Source organism: Rhamphochromis sp. 'chilingali' (assembly GCF_963969265.1).
Source record: "Rhamphochromis sp. 'chilingali' genome assembly, chromosome: 20".
In the NCBI taxonomy this organism is placed as follows: domain Eukaryota; kingdom Metazoa; phylum Chordata; class Actinopteri; order Cichliformes; family Cichlidae; genus Rhamphochromis; species Rhamphochromis sp. 'chilingali'.
In genome coordinates this window covers 10304464-10326215 of record NC_137947.1, presented here as the reverse complement: position 1 = coordinate 10326215, position 21752 = coordinate 10304464, and the positions used below count along the sequence as shown (strand labels likewise).

General features: G+C 39.1%; 2 protein-coding genes across 2 annotated transcripts; one reads left to right on the top strand and one right to left on the bottom strand.

Moving 5' to 3' along the window:
- Nucleotides 1-571: 571 nt before the first annotated feature.
- Nucleotides 572-6964, bottom strand: memo1 (mediator of cell motility 1). Its single transcript, XM_080868592.1, has 9 exons — nt 6493-6964; nt 5169-5250; nt 5011-5079; nt 4716-4828; nt 4151-4262; nt 3565-3707; nt 3369-3445; nt 2221-2325; nt 572-836 (listed from the first exon to the last, which is right to left on the bottom strand). The coding sequence occupies exons 1-9, from the start codon at nt 6551-6553 to the stop codon at nt 705-707; spliced, it is 894 nt and encodes a 297-aa protein (XP_080724718.1). The 5' UTR covers nt 6554-6964; the 3' UTR covers nt 572-704.
- Nucleotides 6965-10880: 3916 nt separating this feature from the next.
- LOC308388434 (spastin-like) lies at nt 10881-16234 on the top strand. The gene is made up of 16 exons (XM_080869189.1): nt 10881-11214; nt 11311-11394; nt 11470-11553; nt 11636-11796; nt 11898-12031; nt 12134-12227; nt 12335-12409; nt 12537-12608; nt 12701-12776; nt 12877-12968; nt 13100-13179; nt 14753-14795; nt 15002-15081; nt 15159-15229; nt 15312-15352; nt 15436-16234. Exons 1-16 carry the CDS (start codon nt 11097-11099, stop codon nt 15559-15561), a joined length of 1431 nt encoding a protein of 476 aa, XP_080725315.1. The 5' UTR covers nt 10881-11096; the 3' UTR covers nt 15562-16234.
- The last annotated feature ends 5518 nt before the right edge of the window (nt 16235-21752 follow it).

Below are 21752 nucleotides of genomic sequence, written 5' to 3'. Positions count from 1 at the left end.
TAATAATATTGTTTTTGGTTTTGTACAGTAAGGGGGGTTAGTGAACTTTGTTGGGTGCAGCCCTTTGTTAGCAACTACAACACATGCTGAGCAATGGTAGTAATTACCTATGACACTGTTTTCAAAGTTTAAATCGCATGTAGCTTGAAGCAGTCAGCCAAAACACTCCATTTTCATCTGGCAACGTTTAAATAGTCTCCATTAATATCTGCAGTTTTATTTTAATTCTTATTCTGAGGCAAATTACAAGAGAACAGATTGAGTCCAAATATAAAGATTGCATTTTTACAACTCAAATCTGTTTAGTCAGGAAAATAAAAGGGAACTAAGAGGACTACAGTCCTTGCAAAAACCTAAATAAGATTATTTTTCCCCTCTCATTGCTTACTCCAAGCCAAAACACTGCATACTCTTCCCATCTCCACTAACCATTTGCTCCTACAAAATCTCAAAACTGCACTTCAAGCAAAATGTTTCAACCAAAAGCTCTGAGACACACTTCAAACTGGCGGAGAAAAGGCAGAGGAGAGCTGAGGGAGAGACAGAAAGAAGACTGTATTGGCTTTGAGTGTCTAGGTCCTTCCTGCAAATAGTGGGCATAACTGGGGGAGGGGGGTGAGAGGGAGGGTGTCTAGGTCGGGTTATGGCGATAGATAGTAAGGGCAGGGTGGCGGCGTTGCAGTGGCCCCTGCAAAAAGTTGACCTCAATGAACGATGAGTGCCCCAGCAGCATAACTCACAGAGCTATCCTGCCAGTTCCTGCACTGACTTGATTGGGCGTAGTTCAGGAAAGTGAAGTTCATTTCTAGACCAGACTTCCTCAGCTCAGCCACAGCCTGCAAAACAGCAAAATCCACTTAGGCACTAATTCACATCATGGGACACAGCAAGAGTCTTTAGACAAACAAAGACGATAACGATGACAGATTGGCTCGTTTTAGGGAATTATTCTCGACAAGGACATGAATTTGGATCCTGAATGTCAACTGACCATTGGCCAGAGGACCTGAGTAGCACTAAGACCTATCCTCCTCATGTCACATCTTAATTTAGCTTTTCCAAATAAAATAAAAAACAAACAAGAAATATAGGGGTGTCACGACGAATGGACTAGCTGAAAAGCACTGCTTCCAGAGCCCAGAAGGATGTCATACATGTGGGACTAGAGGTTACGTTGAAAGGTTATATTAAAATCAAATAACAGCGTAATATTTCCTTAGGATTTTCTGGATGATCACCTCAAGATGAATCTAGATTCTGTATTTTCTGTGTTTCTTGTATAGAAAAGCTGATGAGGATGCTGACTTCTTGATTAAAACATGTAGTTTAAACCTCATTTCATTGAAGATTCTGTACTTGGGGTTATCAGTCAAACTGAAAAATACAAATAAAGTCAGCCCACAACATGAATTTCATCAACGACTGTTATATACACACAAAAAATGAATAAACACAAATATGTAATCAGGCAATCAGATGGCAGCAACTCATTTGGGCACACAGACATGAAGTTCAGAGAGAATGGCTCGAAAAAGAAATAAAATGTATTGATGTCAGAGGAGAATGACTAGACTGCTTCAAACTGATAGCAAGGCAACATCTACTCAAATAACAACTAGTTACAACCAAGGTATGCAGAAGAGCATCTCTGTGCACACAACAAGTCGAACCTCGAAGCAGATGGGCTACAGCAGCAGAAGAGCACACAGGACGCCACTCCTGTCAGCCAAGAACAGAAAACTGAGGCTCTTATTTAGGGATGCTCATCGAAATTCCTCAATTTCAGTAAACTGTTTGATGACAAAATTCATGTCACTGGGACCCAAGTGAACTCACGGATGCAGAAAGTATAATCCTTGCTTAATGGTGTGTGGGGGTATTTGCTTGGCACACCTTGGGTCCCTTAGTGTCAACAGAGAATTGTTTAAACGCCACAGTGTGAGTATTTTTTCTGAGTATGTGCAAACATATGGTCATCTGTTTTTAACCACAGTGTACCCATCTTCTGATGGCTGAAGGATAACGTGCAATGTCACAAAGCTCCAATCATCTCAAACTGGTTTCTTAAACATGACACTGAGTTCACTGTATTCAAATGGCATCCACACCCCCCATCATGTCAATATCCTGAATCTATGTAATGAAGAATTAAGGGGGTGTACCTAATAACACGAGTGTGAGTGAAATACACTTGGTAAGACTTTTTCCTGGGTTACCTACATTTAGCAGCACTCCAATCGGGTGACGCCCACATATGGTGTTGCGATACTTCTTCAAGTAGTTGGTGAAAGACATGGGATCCAGCTGCTCTATAATGCCCATCCCCTTGACAGACAGAAAGAAATTAAACCTTAAATGTACCCTCATACCTGCAAACATTTGTATCTTTTTTGGATAAGAACACATTATGACTCGCCGCAGCAGGAATAATAAGTGAAATGAATAACACTCATAATGGCTCAGTTCCATTAGGTGTTGCGACTGGCCAAGTAGGTCATGACAATGAATCAGCATGTGCAATAAAACGATCTTTGATAAGCGGAATGCAACTGTCATTAATCAGAAACCCTGCAGTGAAAATCAGCTTGGATATTCACGTTCCTTTTTTATATTCATGTAATATACTAGAGGCTGACCGATATAAGATTTTTCACACTGATACTGTGTAATTTAAAAATTCTATATATTGGCCAATAATTGCTTTTCTTTGAGACACACACTCATAGTTACACATGGTTATATGTAAATTTGAGTCCTTACTATGATAATATGGCAGTGTAGTTTTTTTGCTTTCACAGTAAATTGGTAAGTGCCCTCTAGTGGACAAATTGTGCGTGGTTGAATGACGTCTCCCTTTTCTTCTTCACTTTTCACATTTTCATTAATTGGCAGTTATAAATGCAGATACTGATATCCATGAGTAGTTAAATGGCCAATATCTAAGCCCCTACCAATATAACAATATATCAGTCTCATCAGAGTCCATTATATACTGTACTTAATTGATATACAAATTATTTTGGAGTTTATCACAAAAAATCATGACCCTAAGAAAAATCTATAAATCTTCTTTGCTATTCAGTAGTTTTTTTTATCATTAAATTTAGTTAATCTTTGACTTGTACAAGCAAATAAACTGTCTCATTAAGGCCATGAGATTTTCAAAATGCCATGTGCAATACCTTTTATTGGTTGTGCGCGTTTTATATGTGCTTAATTACCCACAGCAGCCGTGCATGTGGCCGATGAAAGTGTTTTTTCTCAGTGAAATAGATCAGATTTATTCTTTTCATTGAAAAAAAATTACAATCACTTTTTTCCCCAACATTTTATATTACATGTTATATCTTACATATCTCAGTAGTTACCATTTTATCAAGATGCTCAATAGACCTGTAGATCTCCCCTTGAGATTCATCATAGTATGTATAGCGAAACCGTTGACCTTCAAGAGAGAAACACACCGCAGTACACAGCTGGGTACAGTCAAGTAATTATGTCATTTAGACCAAATTATCCTTGCATCACAAACTGCTGTTTTCAGTGTGTCATGTCAGTACATACCCCAATGGCAGAAGTCAGATGAGATGATGAAAAGGTTAGAAGGGTCTGCCAGGTATTTGCTAAGCAGCTTCCCATACTCCTGTTCCTTTGACTCACTCAGCGCACCCACCAGCACAGGCACGATGCTAAACTCGTCTTTGTGGCTGCAACATCAATAATAATAACTTAACTTTTACATGCTAAAAACAACAACTTTGTGACTTTAGTCTCACTGGTCAACATCAATGGTGTGATTTCTACTTGTTATTTCCCATTATGGAGTCACCTAGCTCAGTTCAAGTTCTACTACATGATCCCTGTTTTTCAGAACCATGAAAATGGCTCTGTCTCCAGCCAACCTAACAGAAGGTTGTATAAATTATGCACATCCATGTGTCCCTGCACCAGTGTGATTCTGGTTTACAATAGTGCCTGGTGCATAGTATAGGACGTGAAGGAAAATAAGAGAACAGAAGTAACAGAGCTTTTGTACCTTGTATTTACGTTTGTCAGAAACAGTCAAGAAAAAGCTTCAATCTCTCAGACAGTTCCCTTTAAATGCATAGATTGATTCTCCACTTGAATGAATGTCACTCATGTGCATTACCTCTCCATGGCTTTAGCAGTGTAAGGCAAGTGCATTTCAATACTGTGCTCATCTTCATCTGTCTGCAGACTCATTCTCTCAAACAACCCAGTTTTCCAGAGGTCAGCATAAACTGAAAGAGAGAGATTTAACTTTATTTTGAGAATTTTTTCATAGTCACGACTACTGATAAAGTCAGTGAGATTAGAATTCTGACAAGTGCCTAGCTGAGGAAAATCTAAAAAATAAAAAGAAAGCCCTGACCACAGAGTCAAGGCAATGTCTGGTCGTTGGAGGATCATTAAAAGTGTATCACCTGCCAAACTGGCATAAGGTCTGTATGTTGAAGCTCTGTGCTTGCTTCATTTCACATTTTTAAGAGCAATGACTCCAAAAAAAAAAAGTTCTTCACTTTGCTTTTGGCACAAAACATGAAATTTACACTTTAAATGTTATCCAAACTGTCATGTTACTACCTCACATCACCGCACATCCTCAAAACACCTTTTATGAGGATGTGCAAAATACCTATAAATAAATTATAGCACAAGTTAAGATGTAAGACATATTTGAAAACAGTGAATACCCTTCTGGTCGATTCTCAGGTCATAGAGGGGTGTTCTATAGATGTCTGCAGGTGACAGGGCACAGCGAGAGAGGGGCACATGGTGTGAAGGTCCCAGGATGAACACCCTACGACTGAAGGGCAACAGAACTTTATTTCATTAGCTGTTTTTGCAAAAAGCACAGCACCAACATTTCTTTACTCTGCTATCTACACTCACATCTGCTCAGTCTGTGGAAAAAGTGGAATTAAGATAAACAATCATGCAAAGCATCTTCTTAAATGAGGAAGAGAGCTAGAAAACAGGATCACTTACGTAATAGAGGGATCAACCTGCTTGTAGGCATGTGCTGCACAAGCACCACAGTAAGTATACCCTGCATGGCTACAAACAAAAACAAGCCATATTACAATTAAGAAGGCATTGAACACATTCAGAAGACATTTTCCTTCTGTTTGTTAATGTGTGCTTACGGTGCTATGATGGCTCTAGCGGGTCTGATGGTGGACTGTGCTTGAGACAGCCAGCCTTCTAGTTGTGCATTCAGCTGGGATCCTGAAAAAGTAAACAAACAAAAAAAGATATATACCTGTATATTTCACTAGAGTAGACTAACACTAGAATAAAGAGGGGTCACAAAATCAAATGATAATTGTAGAAATAGTCCAAATACACTTTGATAAGGCTACAATCATTTTAGATCCCTACCAATGTCGCACTGTAATAGCAATGCACTGGGCTGAAATCCAGCTGTGACAGCAGTTCATTATTCCTTGTCAGTTATTTTGGAACGGGAAAGAAATGGATAAGAGCCCATCTTGACAAAGCCTAACATAGTATTGTCAATCTTTTATATGCTGGGCAACTGTCATTGTAAAGCTGGAGCTCATTATACTGTGTCATAATCCAATTTTAACCTTACTAAACGTGATTAACTAAACTGGAATACAATGCCTATATTACAGTATAAACTACTAAAGTTCATGTTTACCAGTGTCAATAGTTGACAACATTAACAGCACACAGAACTGAATGATTTGTTAGAAAAACAACCAGAATCACGGTAATCAATGTTAGCTCAGCATTTATCGTTTTCAGTATTTATCTGCTTTATATGTTGTCTCAAAAAGGATTGTAAATGGCAGTTTCTAATGGATAATCGGGCAGCCTTTTGGGATTTAATAAAAAAAATAAACTAGCGTACAGCTTGTGAAATGGGGGAAGGGGTGCAACATGAACCTTCAGCTTTCTGCCCTGCCCTACCCAATCCTTTGTTCTGTGACAGGGAGCATTTGTACACATAACTTAAGCGGATCAGGGGCAGACACCAACAAGAACACAATAATGCTCAATAATCAGCTTCGGGAAATCTTAAGTGTAGCTGGCTAGCTAGCACGTAGGCCAGGAAGTTCTGCAATATTAGCCAAGTTAGCGTTGGTTGAGTTGATAGTCAAAAATGCTTTGTTTTGACATTTCCACGCACTATCCAAGGAGGAGGTGCTGAACAAGTTCAAACCAATCGTACACCAAATGGGATAATACAGAGACGGCAGTCGATAACAGTTAGATAGCCGACTTAAAAAAAAAAACAAAAAACGGATGGACTAACGTTACAGCCCTGACACTGGCTATTCATTTCTGCGGTGGCAAGCCACCAGGAGCCCAGTTACAAAGACAGTAAGTTACGCATAATGAGAAGCCTCAAAAACTAATAGAACACAAAACATAAAACAAACAAATAAGACTGCCAGCTAGCACAAGGTGTGCTAACGCGGATGGTGCTTCATTGACAGTTACCCGAAGCAGAGTACCAGCTCCCGGCGTGACTTGCTTCTCTGCACACCACTCGGTTCGACATCTTGGTTCCCAAGCCGCCTATCTTGGTTTGCTTCACTCCTGTCAGGCGAAAAATTAAAAACAAAACTCCAAAATCCTGGGTTAACTACCCGAGAGAAGAAACCAACGCCTGCTAGCTGACTTGCCTGAAAAGACAAAGGGCAGTTCGACTGGAGAATCAGCAGCTAGCTGGCTAACAAGCTCAGTGTACCGTCAGATGGCCCTTGTGTTGTTACCGGTTAATAAGTTAGCTAGGGTCCGTTTGGCATAAAGTCTGTTAATATCAGCATGCAATGCGGAAAGGCACAAATTACAGAATGTTTGTAATGTGCCGATATGAAACACTCAGAACAGTAATAATAAAAGCAGCGATGTCACAGTTGGGATCTGAGGATTACAGACTTGTCTGTCAAGCCAGGCAAGGGGCGGGTCTGAAAAAAATGTTATCGAAGAGACGTCAGAGCTGTCCGATTGGCTGTTTGATTGCTCATCTTTACATGATTGGTTAAAAAATCCAGGAGGCGTAGCTATTACTAAGATGTTGTTTGATTGTGAAATTGTGCTGTCCGTCAGGTGAGCGGGTACAGCGTGGCAAAAAAGCAGGGACGTCAATAGGGCATCCACCAAAATGTACCTATTCCTCTTCTTAGGATTGAAAGGAGTACTTTTGCTACCAGTGACTGTAGAAAACAGTCATTTCTACAGTCATTGTTTGCTACCATGAGAGATTTTTGACTGTTTAAAAACTAATTGCTTTTCTCATGGATTTAGATTCAATTCAATTCAACTATTTATACAGTGCCAAATCACAGCAACAGCCGCCTCAAGGCACTTTATATTGTAAGGTAGACTCTGCAATAATACATACAGAGAAAAACCCAATAATCATATGACCCCCTATGAGCAAGCACTTTTATGAGGATGGAAGGAAAAGCTCAATTTTAACAGAAAGAAACCTACAGCAGAACCAGGCTCAGGGAGGGCCAGCCATCTGGGTTGGAGTGAGAGTTGGGGTGAGAGAAGGAAGACAAGACAAAAGACACGCTGTGGAAGACAGCTAGAGATTAATAACAAGTATGATTCAATGCAATGAGGTCTATTAACACATAGTGAGTGAGAAAGGTAACTGAAGAAGAAATACTAAATGCATCATGGGAATCACCCACCAGCCTACACCCATTGCAGCATAACTAAGGGGGGATTCAGGGTCACCTGATTGAGCCCTAACTATATGCTTTAGAGAAAAAAGGAAAGTTTTAAGCCCAATCTTAAAAGTAGAGATAGTGTCTGTCTCCCGAATCCAAACTGGAAGCTGGTTCCATAGAAGAGGGGCCTGAAAACTGAAGGCTCTCTCTCCCTTTCTACTTTTAAATACTGTAAGAAAACTGGATGACAAAATACAAAACTTGTGTTCTCTATTTTCAAAAAGACCTGTCTAAACCAGAGATGTCAAACTCATATTACATCGTGGGCCTACAGTCCACTTTAGTCTGTACCCGAGAAACTGCCTTTTTTGTTAATGGAAAGATGTTTTAACTACATATTTAATCCCTGAGCTATCTTAATATAGGAAGAAGTAAAATTTCAACAGTATGTCTCAGTTTTTCTCCATGATAAAGAAATGCTGCCATAGTGAATAAAAAAAATATGGTCAGTGCAGCACTTTGGGCTTTTTACTGTGGACCCACAGTAAAAAAAACAAACAAAAAAACAAAAAAACTCTGTAGTACATTGTGGGAAAAGCATTATCTTCTGTAACTTAATTGTTAATCTGTTACTCAGGTCCTGTGTGTAGAATGAGCGGCCATGAGGAAGGTCTTTGTCTATTGAAAAAGCTGTAAAACTGATAAAAATACAGCTAAAAGTCCTATGCCCTCTTTCATATTTTAGCAGGAGATCAATATGACAGAGCAAACATACAATAAGATAAAATTGTCAACAATTGTTTACTTTTGTTACTCCTGCCCCAGACACATCTGTCCAGTAAGTGGGCTGAACATTCTCACAACAAAGGTGTGAAACCCTGTTAAACTTGAGTTCAGTCAGCTTATTGGCTTATTGGTCAGACACATCTGCTTTATTGGCCAGATGTGCTTGGGGCGGACTGAACATTCTAATGTGCTTCGTAGTGGCGCATTTTTGTTTGCTTAGATTTTCTCTATGTGAAAAGAGCTTATTTATCAGCTTATTTAGGTAAGAAAACACCCTTTAAAAGGAGAGGAGACAAATGACACTTAATCTCGTCCTTCCAAAACCAAAGCCAGTTTCCAAAATCCACCTTGCAGATGTTTCCAAGGATATCTGGCCCTCCTATGCTGTAACAAGTACAGGACAGTATTTGGAAAAGTGCTTCAAGAAATTGTCAACTTTCCTGCTTTAAGACCTGAGGTTATTCCTTCTAAATGTTTTTAATTCTGTTTACCATAATTATGCTCTTCAGATTTATTTTCTGTTTAGCATTTGGGTTTTGGATAACAATGAACACAAATGTTTGTCAAAATAGATGTTTCACTGTAGGTGGTGACATAACTTTTCTGCAAACATTTAGATTTGTGGTTGAGTCTTGTTAAAGTGAGACTGCGTTCTCAAACAAAAATCAGCATCACAAATCAGTATGAGCACATTATTACACTAATACGAATGTCTAGTGACAGTTATTTATCTTCACATACTTTTAGCTGATCTTCAGAGTTGTCTCACTGATCTTCAGTGGTTAGTCTCGTGCCACTCATGTAAAACGTACTTATCAAATAAAGCTGTAGTCATGTTGTTATACCTGAATTCAGTTTTCATTCAACCATACGGGTGCAGCACACAACACAGGTATAGTGATAAGAAATGGGTGGAATTAAAAAAGACTGAATGGCTAACCCTTCCTCTGTTAAAAATGTAATCTTGAATCAAATGTCATGCTTTGTTTTTTTGTTGGTTTGTTTGTTTTAAAGAGAACCAGTATGTGCACATTATTAAGGTTTTAGAAAAAAAGATTTTCAGTTTGTGTCCCGGAAATATGCAGACATCGCATACTTTTAGTCTGGAATTCAACCGGAAGTTACTTCTTGTTCTATATTTCAATTCAATTCAATTCAATCTTTATTGGCAGACTACATGTCCATAAAAACAAGACAAGAAACACACACACACAACACAAGGTATACCATTAAATATATATATGTATATAAATAAGTATATAAAGCATTTGTAAAAATATAAAACCATAATATACATAAAACACAATTACTTAAAATAAATCAATAAATACACAAACACTTTAACCAGTGCTTTCTGAGACTGGATGAGTAACGGGAACCACTCACTGTCGGATCTGTAAGTGCTAAAATTATACTGTTACTCGAACCATCCAGTCGTTCTCTAAAACTGAACATTAACTTTCTTAAAAGTGCTTTAAAAGTCCAGACACCCACAGCTACAAACATCTGACTGGCACTACCACTTCTAGGTATCCTGCAAAGGATTCTCATCGCATCATTATATGCAACATGCAGCTTCTGCATGCTACATTGTTTGTAGGATGACCACAAGGGGGCAGTATATAGCGGTGTGCAATACGCTTTAAACAAAGCCACTTTAACTGGAAGTGAACAAAAGCTGAATTTGCGTGCAATAGTATTTGCCTGCACATAGAGCTTACATCGTTGTCTGTATATGTCATCATCATCATTCATTTGCTCAGTAATAAAGTGACCGAGGTATTTCACCTTTTTATGAACTTCAAGAGTTTTTTGTGCCAGTTTAAACAAAGGGAAATTTAGCTGTTTATCCTGCTTGGTTCTACATATCAAAACAGCACTTTTAGCAGCATTGTACTCAATGTCATATTGCACACCATATTCAGTACAGACATTAAGAAGATCCTGTAACCCAGCACTGCTTGGACTAAAAACAACCAGGTCATCTGCATACATAAGATGATTTATCAGTGCTTCACCTAATATACACCCAGTGTTACAGGCTCTCAGCTGTATGGACAAATCATCGACATATAAATTAAATAAAATTGGAGACAAAATCCCACCCTGTCTGACACCATTGCTGACACCAAAGGGGGCAGAAATACTGCTTCCCCATTTAACCTGCATGTTCTGATATATAATTTTTCTTTAATAAAAAGGAAATTACGTAAGTTTTTTTAAAATTGTCTTTGCTTCTTTTGCGTTACTTATACTATATAAGGGATAAAACAAAATATGTTTTTGTTTTTACCTTTAAATAGTGTATTTTCTGTTTACCTAGTAAAATGTCCATTAATGACTGTAACGGTACATTCACGAGGACGAGCTCTGCGGGCGCCTTCTAGCGCTATTGCGTCGAACGGAGAGGGGCGGAGTCTGTCTGGGTCGCTCGGTAAACCGGAAGCTTGTGTTGGAAATGTTTGTGTTGTCACGAAGCGCCCGAATTTTTATTCTATGAAGTTAAAGCGTCGTGTTTTGTCCCAAAGAAAGAGGACTGCATCACCTTTAAATGCGATTTAAAGCCTAAACGTTTTCGTTTATGACTAGCTTAGCTTGTTATGACTGAGAACAGGGGGAAGTAGCGCGAGAGTAATGTCGACCAAAACAAACGCAAGTAAGCCCAAAGACAGCGCTGAAGTTATAAAAAACATCCACAAGCAGGCGTTTGAGTATATATCCAAGGCACTAAAGATCGACGAGGACGACACAGGTTTGTTTATTGTGTTATTAATTTTTATTGAGTTATTAAATGCTGTTGTACGTGTGCAAGAGAGTAATAAACACCTCATCCTTTCTGTCATAACAGGTGAGAAGAAGGAGGCTGTGCAGTGGTACAAGAAAGGGATTTCTGAGCTTGAAAGGGGTATTGCAATAGAGCTCACTGGGCAAGGTATTACAAATACATTCAGGTATGCTGTGAGCTGTCAATCAGCTGTAACTTCATACTCAGTGTATTTTTAAGCAGGAGAGCAGTATGACCGAGCAAAGAGACTCCAGGATAAAATGGTCACCAACCTCACCATGGCAAAAGACAGGCTTACCCTTTTAGGTGAGTTGGCCTTGATTATTTTTATCAAAGTAATGTATGCTGAGAAGGCATGCTGGAGATCATCAAATGTCTTCCTTCACAGAGACGACACTAGCCTCTAAAAGAAGAAATGACCCCCAAGGGACATCACGTCATGCTCTTCCACAGCCAAAGTCAGTTCCTAAAAGTCAACCCGCAGGTGTTTCCACCACCATCAGACCCTCCACTCCTGTAAGACCTTCATTAAGACTAACTGATGCAAAGGTTTGTGGGTTTTTTTGGTTATTTAATAGTGCAGGCACATGCCATTTGAAGCTACCTTTCTAATGTGTAATGCTTTCTGGGACAATCTTATTCCTGCTAAGACAACCGCTCGGGTGGGAAAAACTCAGAATGGAAGACCGGCAGCTGTGAAACAACCCCCGAAGAGGGATATGAAAAACTTCAAGAATGTGGATAGTAAACTGGCCAACTTAATTATGAATGAAATTGTAGAAAGGTATCAGAAGCATCACAATCAACAAGACATTTTTCCCTGGGTGAAATTAAAAAAAAAAAAAAAAGTATTGCACATTTAAAATATTTCCTCTGTTCACTGCAGTGGAGCGACTGTGTCATTTGATGACATCGCAGGGCAGGATCTGGCAAAGCAAGCACTTCAAGAAATTGTCATCCTTCCTGCCTTAAGACCTGAGGTTATTACTTCTTAACCTTTATCTGTCTGCTTACCATGAATACACTTTCAAAGTTTTTCTTTGTTAAGATGCAAAGTTTTTTTTTTTTGTTACATTTTCCTGTTTAGCTCTTTACTGGTCTGAGAGCTCCTGCACGTGGCTTGCTTTTATTTGGCCCACCAGGAAATGGGAAGACCATGCTCGTAAGTTCCTTTTACAGCACAACAAATCATATCCGTCATGTTTTAAACTGTTTTGTATTTTGCATAGAGCTGTTGATAGCCCTTATTATCCTCAGTTGAATCACAGCCATTTATTTCCTCTTGCAAGGCCAAAGCAGTTGCTGCAGAGTCTAATGCAACATTCTTCAACATCAGTGCTGCTAGTTTGACCTCCAAATATGTAAGAAACACTTTTAACAGTTTTTAATGAGCTCTCTCTGCCTACTAGCTCATTTTTGTCCTTCTAAATGTTTCATGTCGTCACCATCACAGGTGGGAGAAGGCGAGAAGCTTGTACGAGCACTCTTTGCGGTTGCAAGAGAGTTACAGCCCTCAGTAATCTTCATCGGTGTGTGTTACACTAAAGAATAGATGTGCCTTAAACACCAGTGTATCTCAAAAATGTTCAGCTCATGAATAAACCTCACTGTTTACTGTTTGACACTCAGATGAAGTGGACAGCTTGCTCTGTGAAAGGAGGGAGGGGGAGCACGACGCCTCTCGCCGTTTAAAAACTGAGTTCCTCATTGAGTTTGACGGGGTAAGTTCAGAAATTTGTTAAACACAGCAGAGCTCAGCAATTAACTCATCAAACATTGTCAGAGGAGCTCAAATCCTAGTTAACTTGGAGAGCCGTGGTGTTTTCTCTGAAGTTCTTCTTCTGGGTTTCAGGTGCAGTCAGGAAAGGATGACAGGGTACTTGTAATGGGAGCAACTAACAGGCCCCAGGAGCTCGATGAAGCAATATTAAGGTATGTTATGCTGTTTTACATTAACATTTCCAAAAATGTTTAAATCCTGTGTAAAATGCAAAAGAAAAGCAGAATGCCTCAATTTTCTGATCTCATAAAGCCAAATTTTAACATTTGAAATTTTTGCAACTACATGCGTAAGTAAGAACGATGGGGTGTAAAAAGATCCTCTTAGAGAGCATCTCAGAAGTAAATAGTTTCACTAATCTGCAAAATACTGTCTACAAATAGTCTACAGTTTCAGAACAAATGATAGTAGTGTAAACTCACATCTCATCATCTACAGCAGCGGTCCCCAACCTTATTTGCGCCACGGACCGGTTTAATGTCAGCCAATATTTTCACAGACAAGCCTTTAGGTGTTGCGGATAAATACAACAAAATAAAATGATACGATCAAGACAAAAGCTGTGGTATTTTGTAAATGTAATAATAAATGCAAATTCACTGTGTAATTGTGTAACTTTATTAGCAGTGTCTTCCTGAAATGCGCCAACAACACTGAAAGTAACGTCCTCCTCTCTGCCCCTTAATGCTCTCTGGTCGCTATGGTAACGTGTAAACATTTCGTTCAACTACAACACGGGAAAAGACCCAGGGATACCGAGTTAACGATAAAAACTCTGAAATTTCACACCCGAGCCTCAACTCTCACGGCCTGGTACCAAACGACTTATGGATCGCTACCGGTCCGTGGCACGGTGGTTGAGGACCGCTGCTCTATAGTACATAATCTTATTAAAAGTCTCAGAGAATCTGGAGAAATGTGTGCAAGGGACCAGGCTGAAAATCTGCTCAATGTGTGAGCCCTCAGGCAGCACTGCATTAAAAACAGACGTGATTCTATCATGGAAATCACTGCTTCCAGAAATGATCTGTGAACACAGTTTGGGTTGTCAGGGCCAAAGTTCATTTAAAATGGATCGGGTGCAAAACTGTTCTGTGGTCAGAGGAATCTAAAGAGGAGAATGGAGCATCTGGCTTGTTATCAGCAATCAGCTCAAATGTCTAATGGTATGGAGGTGCATCAGCACCTATGGCGTTAGCAGTTTGCACATCTGGAAAGGCACCATCAATGCTGAAAGCATATACAGGTTTTAGGGCAACATATGCTCCCATGGCATAATTTTCAGGGAAGCCCTTGCATATTTCAGCAAGATAATATTAATCTGCATACTACATCTATTAGAACAGCATGGCTTCATAGAACAGTCCAGGTGCTGAAGTGGCCTGCCTGCAGTCCGGACTTTTCACCAGTTGAAAACTTTTGTCACATCATAAAATGAAAAATAGGGAAAAGAAGTCGCAGCTGTTTTGAAATATGTTGCTGCCATCCAATTAAAAATGACCTTGCATTTTTCTTAAAATGGTAAATTTTCTCAGTTTAAGTATATTATGTTTTCCATATTCAATCATGAATACAATAAGGTTTTATGAGATTTGCATATCATTGCATTCTGGCTGTATTTACATTTTACAAAGCAATTTGTAAATACTGTAAATATATTTTTTGTTTGTTGGAGGATTATTTTCATGCGTGACTTACAACCATTTGTTGTTTTTTGTTCTTCAGGCGCTTTGCAAAAAGAGTATATGTGACCTTACCCGATGAGAAGGTATATACATAGAAAAATATACATACACAAATATACTGAAATAATTGTTTATAAAGATAACCTGAGTAAATGCAAAATGCAGTTTTAAAATTATTATTTCATTTATTAAGGGAAAAAGATTATCTACACCTACCTGTCCCTGTGAGGAAAAAGCAGTTGCCCGTTAAATCTAATAACTGTATATGATGTAACTCTTGTTCTTCCAGACAAGATTTACGCTGCTGAAAAATCTTTTGGGAAAGCACGGGAGTCCACTGAGCCAAAACGAACTGTCCTGTCTTGCAAAGTGAGTTCCACTTCTGAAGACTTCAGAGGGATAATTTTATGTCACTTTGCATTAATCCCTCAAAACTTTCTTCACAGAGTGACTGCAGGATATTCAGGGAGCGATTTGACAGCATTAGCCAGAGATGCTGCACTTGGCCCAATACGAGGTATGAGTCTTTTATCATGCTGGTCACAGAGTCGCACATACTTCCACATCTTTAATGCTTATATGAACTTTGCTTTGTACAGAGTTGGGACCAGACCAAGTCCGTAATATGGCTGCTGCTGAGGTGAGAGAATAGCTTTTACTTCCAATCCTACATATGTCTCATTTGTACTGTTTTTACAGTTATACTGTCGTGTATATCCACAGGTGCGCAACATTAAGAAGAAAGACTTTGAGGATTCTCTGAAGCGAATCAAACCAACTGTTAGTCCAGCAACTCTTAATATGTACACAAAATGGAACAAAGATTTTGGTGATACATCAGCAATTTAAACTCACTCACCATCTCAACTGGAAAAGAATCTGAATTTAAATCAAATTTGTTTACCTTCATTTCCTCTACAGGTAATTGAATTGAATTAAAGATGGAATAAACCCTAAAGCAATAATGTTAAAGCAATAATGTATGAATGTTGGGACATTTGGATGCATTATCAGATCCTTTTTTGTTTGACAGAAGGAATTTGCTAATACGATTCTTATGGGCTTTCTTGAAACTGTAATTTTACACTCCTAAAATATTGAATTGCTGCTTGAAATTGTAATATTTATTTTTGAAAACATCCTGTAGATGACAGCTTTCCACTTGCCTCGCAAAAAGAAGCAAGTCAATCTTGAGCGTGACCTCGCCTTTTTTAGATGACATCATTTAGTCACCTGATACTCTGACACATTGATGGTACTGACTTTAACACTCTCCGTGCCTAGATGCATAACACGAGCAATAATTGGGAGAAGAGTTGCCTATGTGGGCTTTTTTGTATTATAAGTTTGTTTATGAAGGTTTTCCATCTGCACCAGTCGTCTATAGATATTAATACTTGTATTTGACAGCTGGAGACTCAGTAAACTGTGTTGTTACAATAAGCTGAAAATGATTTCACTGAGCCAAACTGCAGTGGTGGTTTCCCACTTTCCTTCTTCAATAAATGCATTCATTACATTACATCTGTGTTTTTGCCTTTAATAACAGAAATCTGATAACTTTCATAAACAAGCAAAACTCATGTCACGTGTATCTGAGTCACAATAGCACCCCTGTGGTGCAGTGATTAACATGTTTGCCTTACATGTGAATGATTTCCTTTGCCTTAAGGAATTGCAAGCTGGTGTAGTCCTGTGCTGAGCCCAAGCTCTGATAAATGAGAGCTTTGTGTCAGAAAATCTGTGCCAAATCAAACACGAGCATCTTCTGCTATGGTGATCCCTGGGGAAGTAAGGGAGCTTAAAAGATTAATATCAGCAGCACTCCAGACATACCCATGAACTTAATAGCAGCTTGTATCTGTCATTCTAATTGTTACATACAATATATTTTATCATCTAGTTATAATAGATCTAAAATATTAATGCTTACAGGCGTGAGGATTGTAGGGAAGTTCTCACTTCTAATAAACATCTTTGACAGACCTGTGAGGTGAACTAAAGAAGAATGAAGCCTTTTGACGTACTTCACCCTTGTAGATAGATGGTGCTGCAGATCTGGTTTTTGCATGCTCCACACTACTTTCTGCATCTTCATTCTGCATGTTTTTAGAGCTGACAGATTTTTTTTCTTTTGCCTGCAACCAAAGTTATGTGGTATGCAGTAAATTGCTGTTAATAAGAATAAAAATCATGTTCTGCTGAGCTGACTGTCAGGTTGACAGATCAGTGAAGTATGCAATTTTCATGGGTGTGCGCAACAGTGCTAACATATATGCAGTCAAGATCGTAAGTGAAGTTATATTATGCAGCTCTGTGGTCAAGACCTCTTATCCCGTCGTAACTCCGCTTATTCAGGAGGTTCCACCTGTGGGAGCTTTGCTGATTCAAGCTAACATAAATGCTTGTGGTTGACTAGATCTTTTTTTAAGTGCCCTCCAATCTCTTTCACTGTCAAAGTGTGCTTAAATTCCAGCTCTCTCCCTACGGCCCTTCCTATGGTCAGCTGGCAGTGTTGCTTTTGGTTTATGTGGCCGAGCAGCTGCATCATCTGGTTCCTGCAGTTCTGTTTGCAGACTCTACGTATGCAAACATTTTCTGCAGTTAAGGAAGTTTTCTCAAACTCTTATGAGTTATTTCCACACTGCTTCAAGACTTTTTTAAAAATGGGGGGGGAGGCTAAAATGCAAAACATTCACTCATAGAACCACACCTAAGACTGCGCTCTTTCCCTCAGGGGAGATTTGTTGGATGGAGTAAGGATTTTGGGGTTGTTGTTTTTTTTTTCATTTTGCATGTCATGACTGAAGAGCTTCTTTCATGATGCCAGACAGGGATGAAGAGCATTAGGGTTTAGTCATCACCTTTTTTCCCCTTGCTGTTTACTCTTCCCCTGAGATTATCCTGGACAGTGAACAAATAGATTTTATTGCAGACTTGTTGCAGGACTATTTTATGTTGTTCTCTCACCTTGGAACTTAGAAGAGTAGAAACTAAAAACCTGCAGCATGTAATTGCAACGTTCCTACAAGTATTTTTAATAGCTTGCAATTACAGTACAAAGCAATTATATGTTCACATTGCGCATTACTTGTAGCAGGCATAAGACAGCTTTACTGAGGTGGTCTAAACCTATAAAATGATTGACAGCTTCCCTTCTCGATTGCGTGTCAGCAGGCCTCCACTTCCACAGTGGTTCATTGATGCTTTGACCACGACATCCACTCAAGGGAAAACAGAATTGGTGATCATTTGATACCGCCAGCTAACAGCCCACCCTGTAGAGAGTAAAACAGTTAGCATAGTGAGGATCTCTCTCTGACTGAGCAAACAATGACTGGTGATTGTTTCTTTGAGTTGCCCATTTTAACAGCATGTGGATGGGAGAGTTATGCAAGGAGCAACTACACGTGCCTCACTTTAAGGCAGTTTGGGTTGTAAAGGATTGTTTTTTGAGCTTGTGTTAATTATTACCGTGATATAATTTATCAGTTGCCCTATTAGCTGCTAAAACTCCAAAGAAAGTTCAAACTAACTGTGTACAGCACCACATTCAGTCTGATTGTAAATCATTTGAGCTGGAGGGAAGTTCGGTGATGTTGCCCTTGGAGTAAAGATATGGTTTAGGGCTTAAACACTGGAGAGCCTTCAAGACCTGAGCTGTATCCACTTTCTAGCACTGGCTTTTTCTGTATAACCAACTGCTACACCCTCTTCATAACTTCATTTATCTTAGGGGTGTTTCTCTTTCTCTCTCATGGGAAGCTCAAAACCAAGACTAATTATCTATCCAAAGGCAACATCTGTCCTTTATCAGCCCATTTATTTTTTTTGCACAATGATATTGAGATATATATACATATATATATATATATATATATATATATATATATATATATATATATATATATATATATATATATATATATATGCATGCGTGCGTGTGCGTGCGTGCGTGTCAGTGGGTGTGTTTGCTAAGAACAAATGAGCTGTTCGTGTATGGTTATGAATCGATATACAAATGGAAAAACTGACCTATTCCTGCCTGAGGAAAACTGGGTCATTTAGATCATATGAAGTCATTACTAAAGACAGTATTCAGAAAGCGGGACAAGAAGCTTAGTTTATTTTAGCTTTATTTGAACGTGAAACAAAGGAAAACAATTGCCATAAGTAGTAATGCTAATTTAGTAAAAACCGAGCTCATGTTGCATGCTTCTTGTCTAAACAATGGGCCGATATGCATGCAATACATGTAAGCACTGGGAAGTAAGTGGAAAAATACAGACTGTGAAAGGATGGCAGACATTCCACACAGTTTCAGCATGCATTGTGGAAAACCCCAAAATAAGAGCTTATAGAAGCTTTTGCTTCTATAAGAGCCCGTAGAGTGTTGGGGGGTTTTTTTTCTGTCTGATTTGTATTTTCAGAAAGAGTTTACAGTGCAGACGCGAGTGAAGGCCTCTTAAATGTTCACTCCAGGAGGCCGATAAAGATGTGGTGAGGCGGTAATGGGTAGTTTTACAGCACATCCATCTATTAACATAACCACGGTAGCTTTACCTTTAGGGTTGTTGGGGTGCTGTGGCCCATATCAGCTCACACTGACTTTACACAATAAACCAAGCCTCTTTAGAATTAGGGTTAAGTGGATGCATTTGGATTGTAGAGGTAACAGGATTCAAGTAGCAAGTTAAAAGACATGGTCATGTTGGTCTCACAACCTAATTTTCAAAGGCCAAGGTGTATAGGAAAAACAATCTTTTTTAAAACCAAGTTTGTTTGTTTCTTTTTTCGCAAGAAATAAAAAGTCCTCTTAAAGACAAATTATACATGTCTGTATGGCCCGAAGTGACCTCCTGCAGCCACAAAGCTAAAAGAAAGCCAAGGTGGATGGACAAGAACAAACTGTCTGTCATGCCTGCTAGTGATGGGATTTCCGGCTCTTTTTAGAGATCCGGCTCTTTCGGTTCGGCTCACTAAAAAGAGCCGGCTCTTTCGGCTCCGAACCGGCTCTTCAGGTTGTTTTGTTGCTTTAATTAATTTATTATTAACAATAATATAAAATTATGCACAAAAGGAATTACTAACGTAAAAACAAGTGGTTTTATTTATATATGTTTATATATAAATATATGCGGTGGCCCCTAGAGACAAAACACGTACAAACTCCAAAACACATTTCTAGCATGAACTGAACTTCCAAAGCAGAGCTACTAGATCACTTAAATTACACAATTGAAAGCATGTGTGTATTGTTTGTGTATTTATACACAGGCACTCATATATATATTCAAATAATTTAAAAAAAAGTTCATTTACCTGTTATTACCACACACCAAATCCGGTTGTTGGTACTTGCTGGCTTGTGTAGCCACAAGATAACAAAGGCTCAACACGGCGCCCAGCATCCTGGAGCACTTCTGTTGTCTTTTGTACGTGTTTTGAGTTTTTATGTGCTTCTGAGTTTTTATATGCTTCTGAGTTTTTACGTGCTTCGGAGTTTGTATGTGTTTTTACGTGTTTTGGAGTTTGTACGTGTTTTTACGTGTTTTGGAGTTTGTACATGCTTCAGAGTTCGTACGTGATTTGAAGTTTGTATGTGCTTTGTCTCTAGGGGCCACCGTAAATATACTTTTATTTATTCACTCCACATAAAATGTAATAAATAAATCATATAATACAAAAATCAACTATTCACATTTCAAGTTTTAACTATTTAAATTTTCAGCTTTTTCCTTTCACAAATTTAAAGTGAAAAGAACACAAAACACTGCAAACCACAACACAATTAAATATAAATTATAATATGAAAACTAAAAGAACATGGATATTCTCTGTCATATGGACCTGCATGAATAAACTTTCTCAATCCTTTATCATCTGCAACCGAAAATAGTTGTGGATGATTACTATACCTTTCTAATGTTGTTGTCCCTGCCTCTCTTTCTCTCTCTCTGGCTCTGTTCCTGTGCTACTGAGTGTAACTACCGCCCCTCCCCCCTCTGCCCAGCGTAAAGCACAAGGCCCGCGTGCAGAGTGAAGCGGGAAAAAAGTGCGAGAGAGAGGCTGAGAGAAAGGGAAAAAAAAAAAAAACCCACGTGACGGCTCGCGATAAGGAGCCGGCTCGCGTCGTTCACGTCAAAGAGCCGGCTCTAAGAGCCATTTCGTTCGCGAACGACCCATCACTAATGCCTGCACATGTCCTGCAAAGCCATTAATCTCAGGAGCCAACCCCCTTCACTTTGACTTCACAGAACTGGTGCAGCTGTATTGAACTTGACATCAGTTTGTCCACACATCACTAAAACGGACAGTTTTCAGTCTCGCGTCCAGATGACTCCCAGACCGAACATAAGATTTGTGGAAAAGCTTAATTTTGGCCACATCTGTAAGGAATGAGAGGTGTGTTTTATTTTTGCTCTGTAGAAATATCCCTCGGAGATGATGCTCAGGACTTAAATTGGACTGAGGTGGACATGTTAAGACGTAGACCTGGTGCAGCGAGGGGGAGGTGGAGCAGTACACTGTCAGGTTGAGTTGCAGGCTGCCCTGCGGGGCATTCCTTCAGTTCATATGCAGCCAAAACGCTTGATGAAAAGTGCAAGTCCGTTAAGGACTGAGCATTTTCACAGGAATAATACTCTGTCACTCTGCCTTTCACACTCTCCTTATCCTCTCTGGCTTTATCTCATCTTTGCCCTTCCCTTGGGACATTCAAGTGAGAACAAGAGTGACGTTCAGCTCCACCTCAGATTCCGGTCAGATTCAGTGTGAAGCAATTTGACAACAGGCTGATTTACATCTCTCACTGTCTGGATTAGTCCAGCGCTAATGTTTAGCAGGATCTCCAGTTTCAAATTAGTTTTAGGTTAGTAGCATGTTAAGTTTAATAATTAGTGTAAACACAAAGCATTAGTTTGATGAACGATTGAAAGCTCACAAAACTAGTAAAGTCTACCTTATAATGGCACAAAAGGAAAAACCAGGCAATTTATGCTCATTCATTAGTTTGAAATATTTCAGTCTTGATCAAAGAG

Coding starts and splice junctions, on each gene's coding strand:
- LOC308388434 (XM_080869189.1), top strand. CDS start 11,097: ATGTCGACCAAAACAAACGCAAGTAAGCCCAAAGACAGCGCTGAAGTT. Junction 11,797..11,897: donor TAAGACTAACTGATGCAAAG/GTTTGTGGGTTT, acceptor ATTCCTGCTAAG/ACAACCGCTCGGGTGGGAAA. Junction 14,796..15,001: donor TGACCTTACCCGATGAGAAG/GTATATACATAG, acceptor TTGTTCTTCCAG/ACAAGATTTACGCTGCTGAA.
- memo1 (XM_080868592.1), bottom strand. CDS start 6,553: ATGTCGAACCGAGTGGTGTGCAGAGAAGCAAGTCACGCCGGGAGCTGG. Junction 5,251..6,492: donor GAGCTGGTACTCTGCTTCGG/GTAACTGTCAAT, acceptor TTACTTTTTCAG/GATCCCAGCTGAATGCACAA. Junction 3,446..3,564: donor ATCTGACTTCTGCCATTGGG/GTATGTACTGAC, acceptor TCTCTCTTGAAG/GTCAACGGTTTCGCTATACA.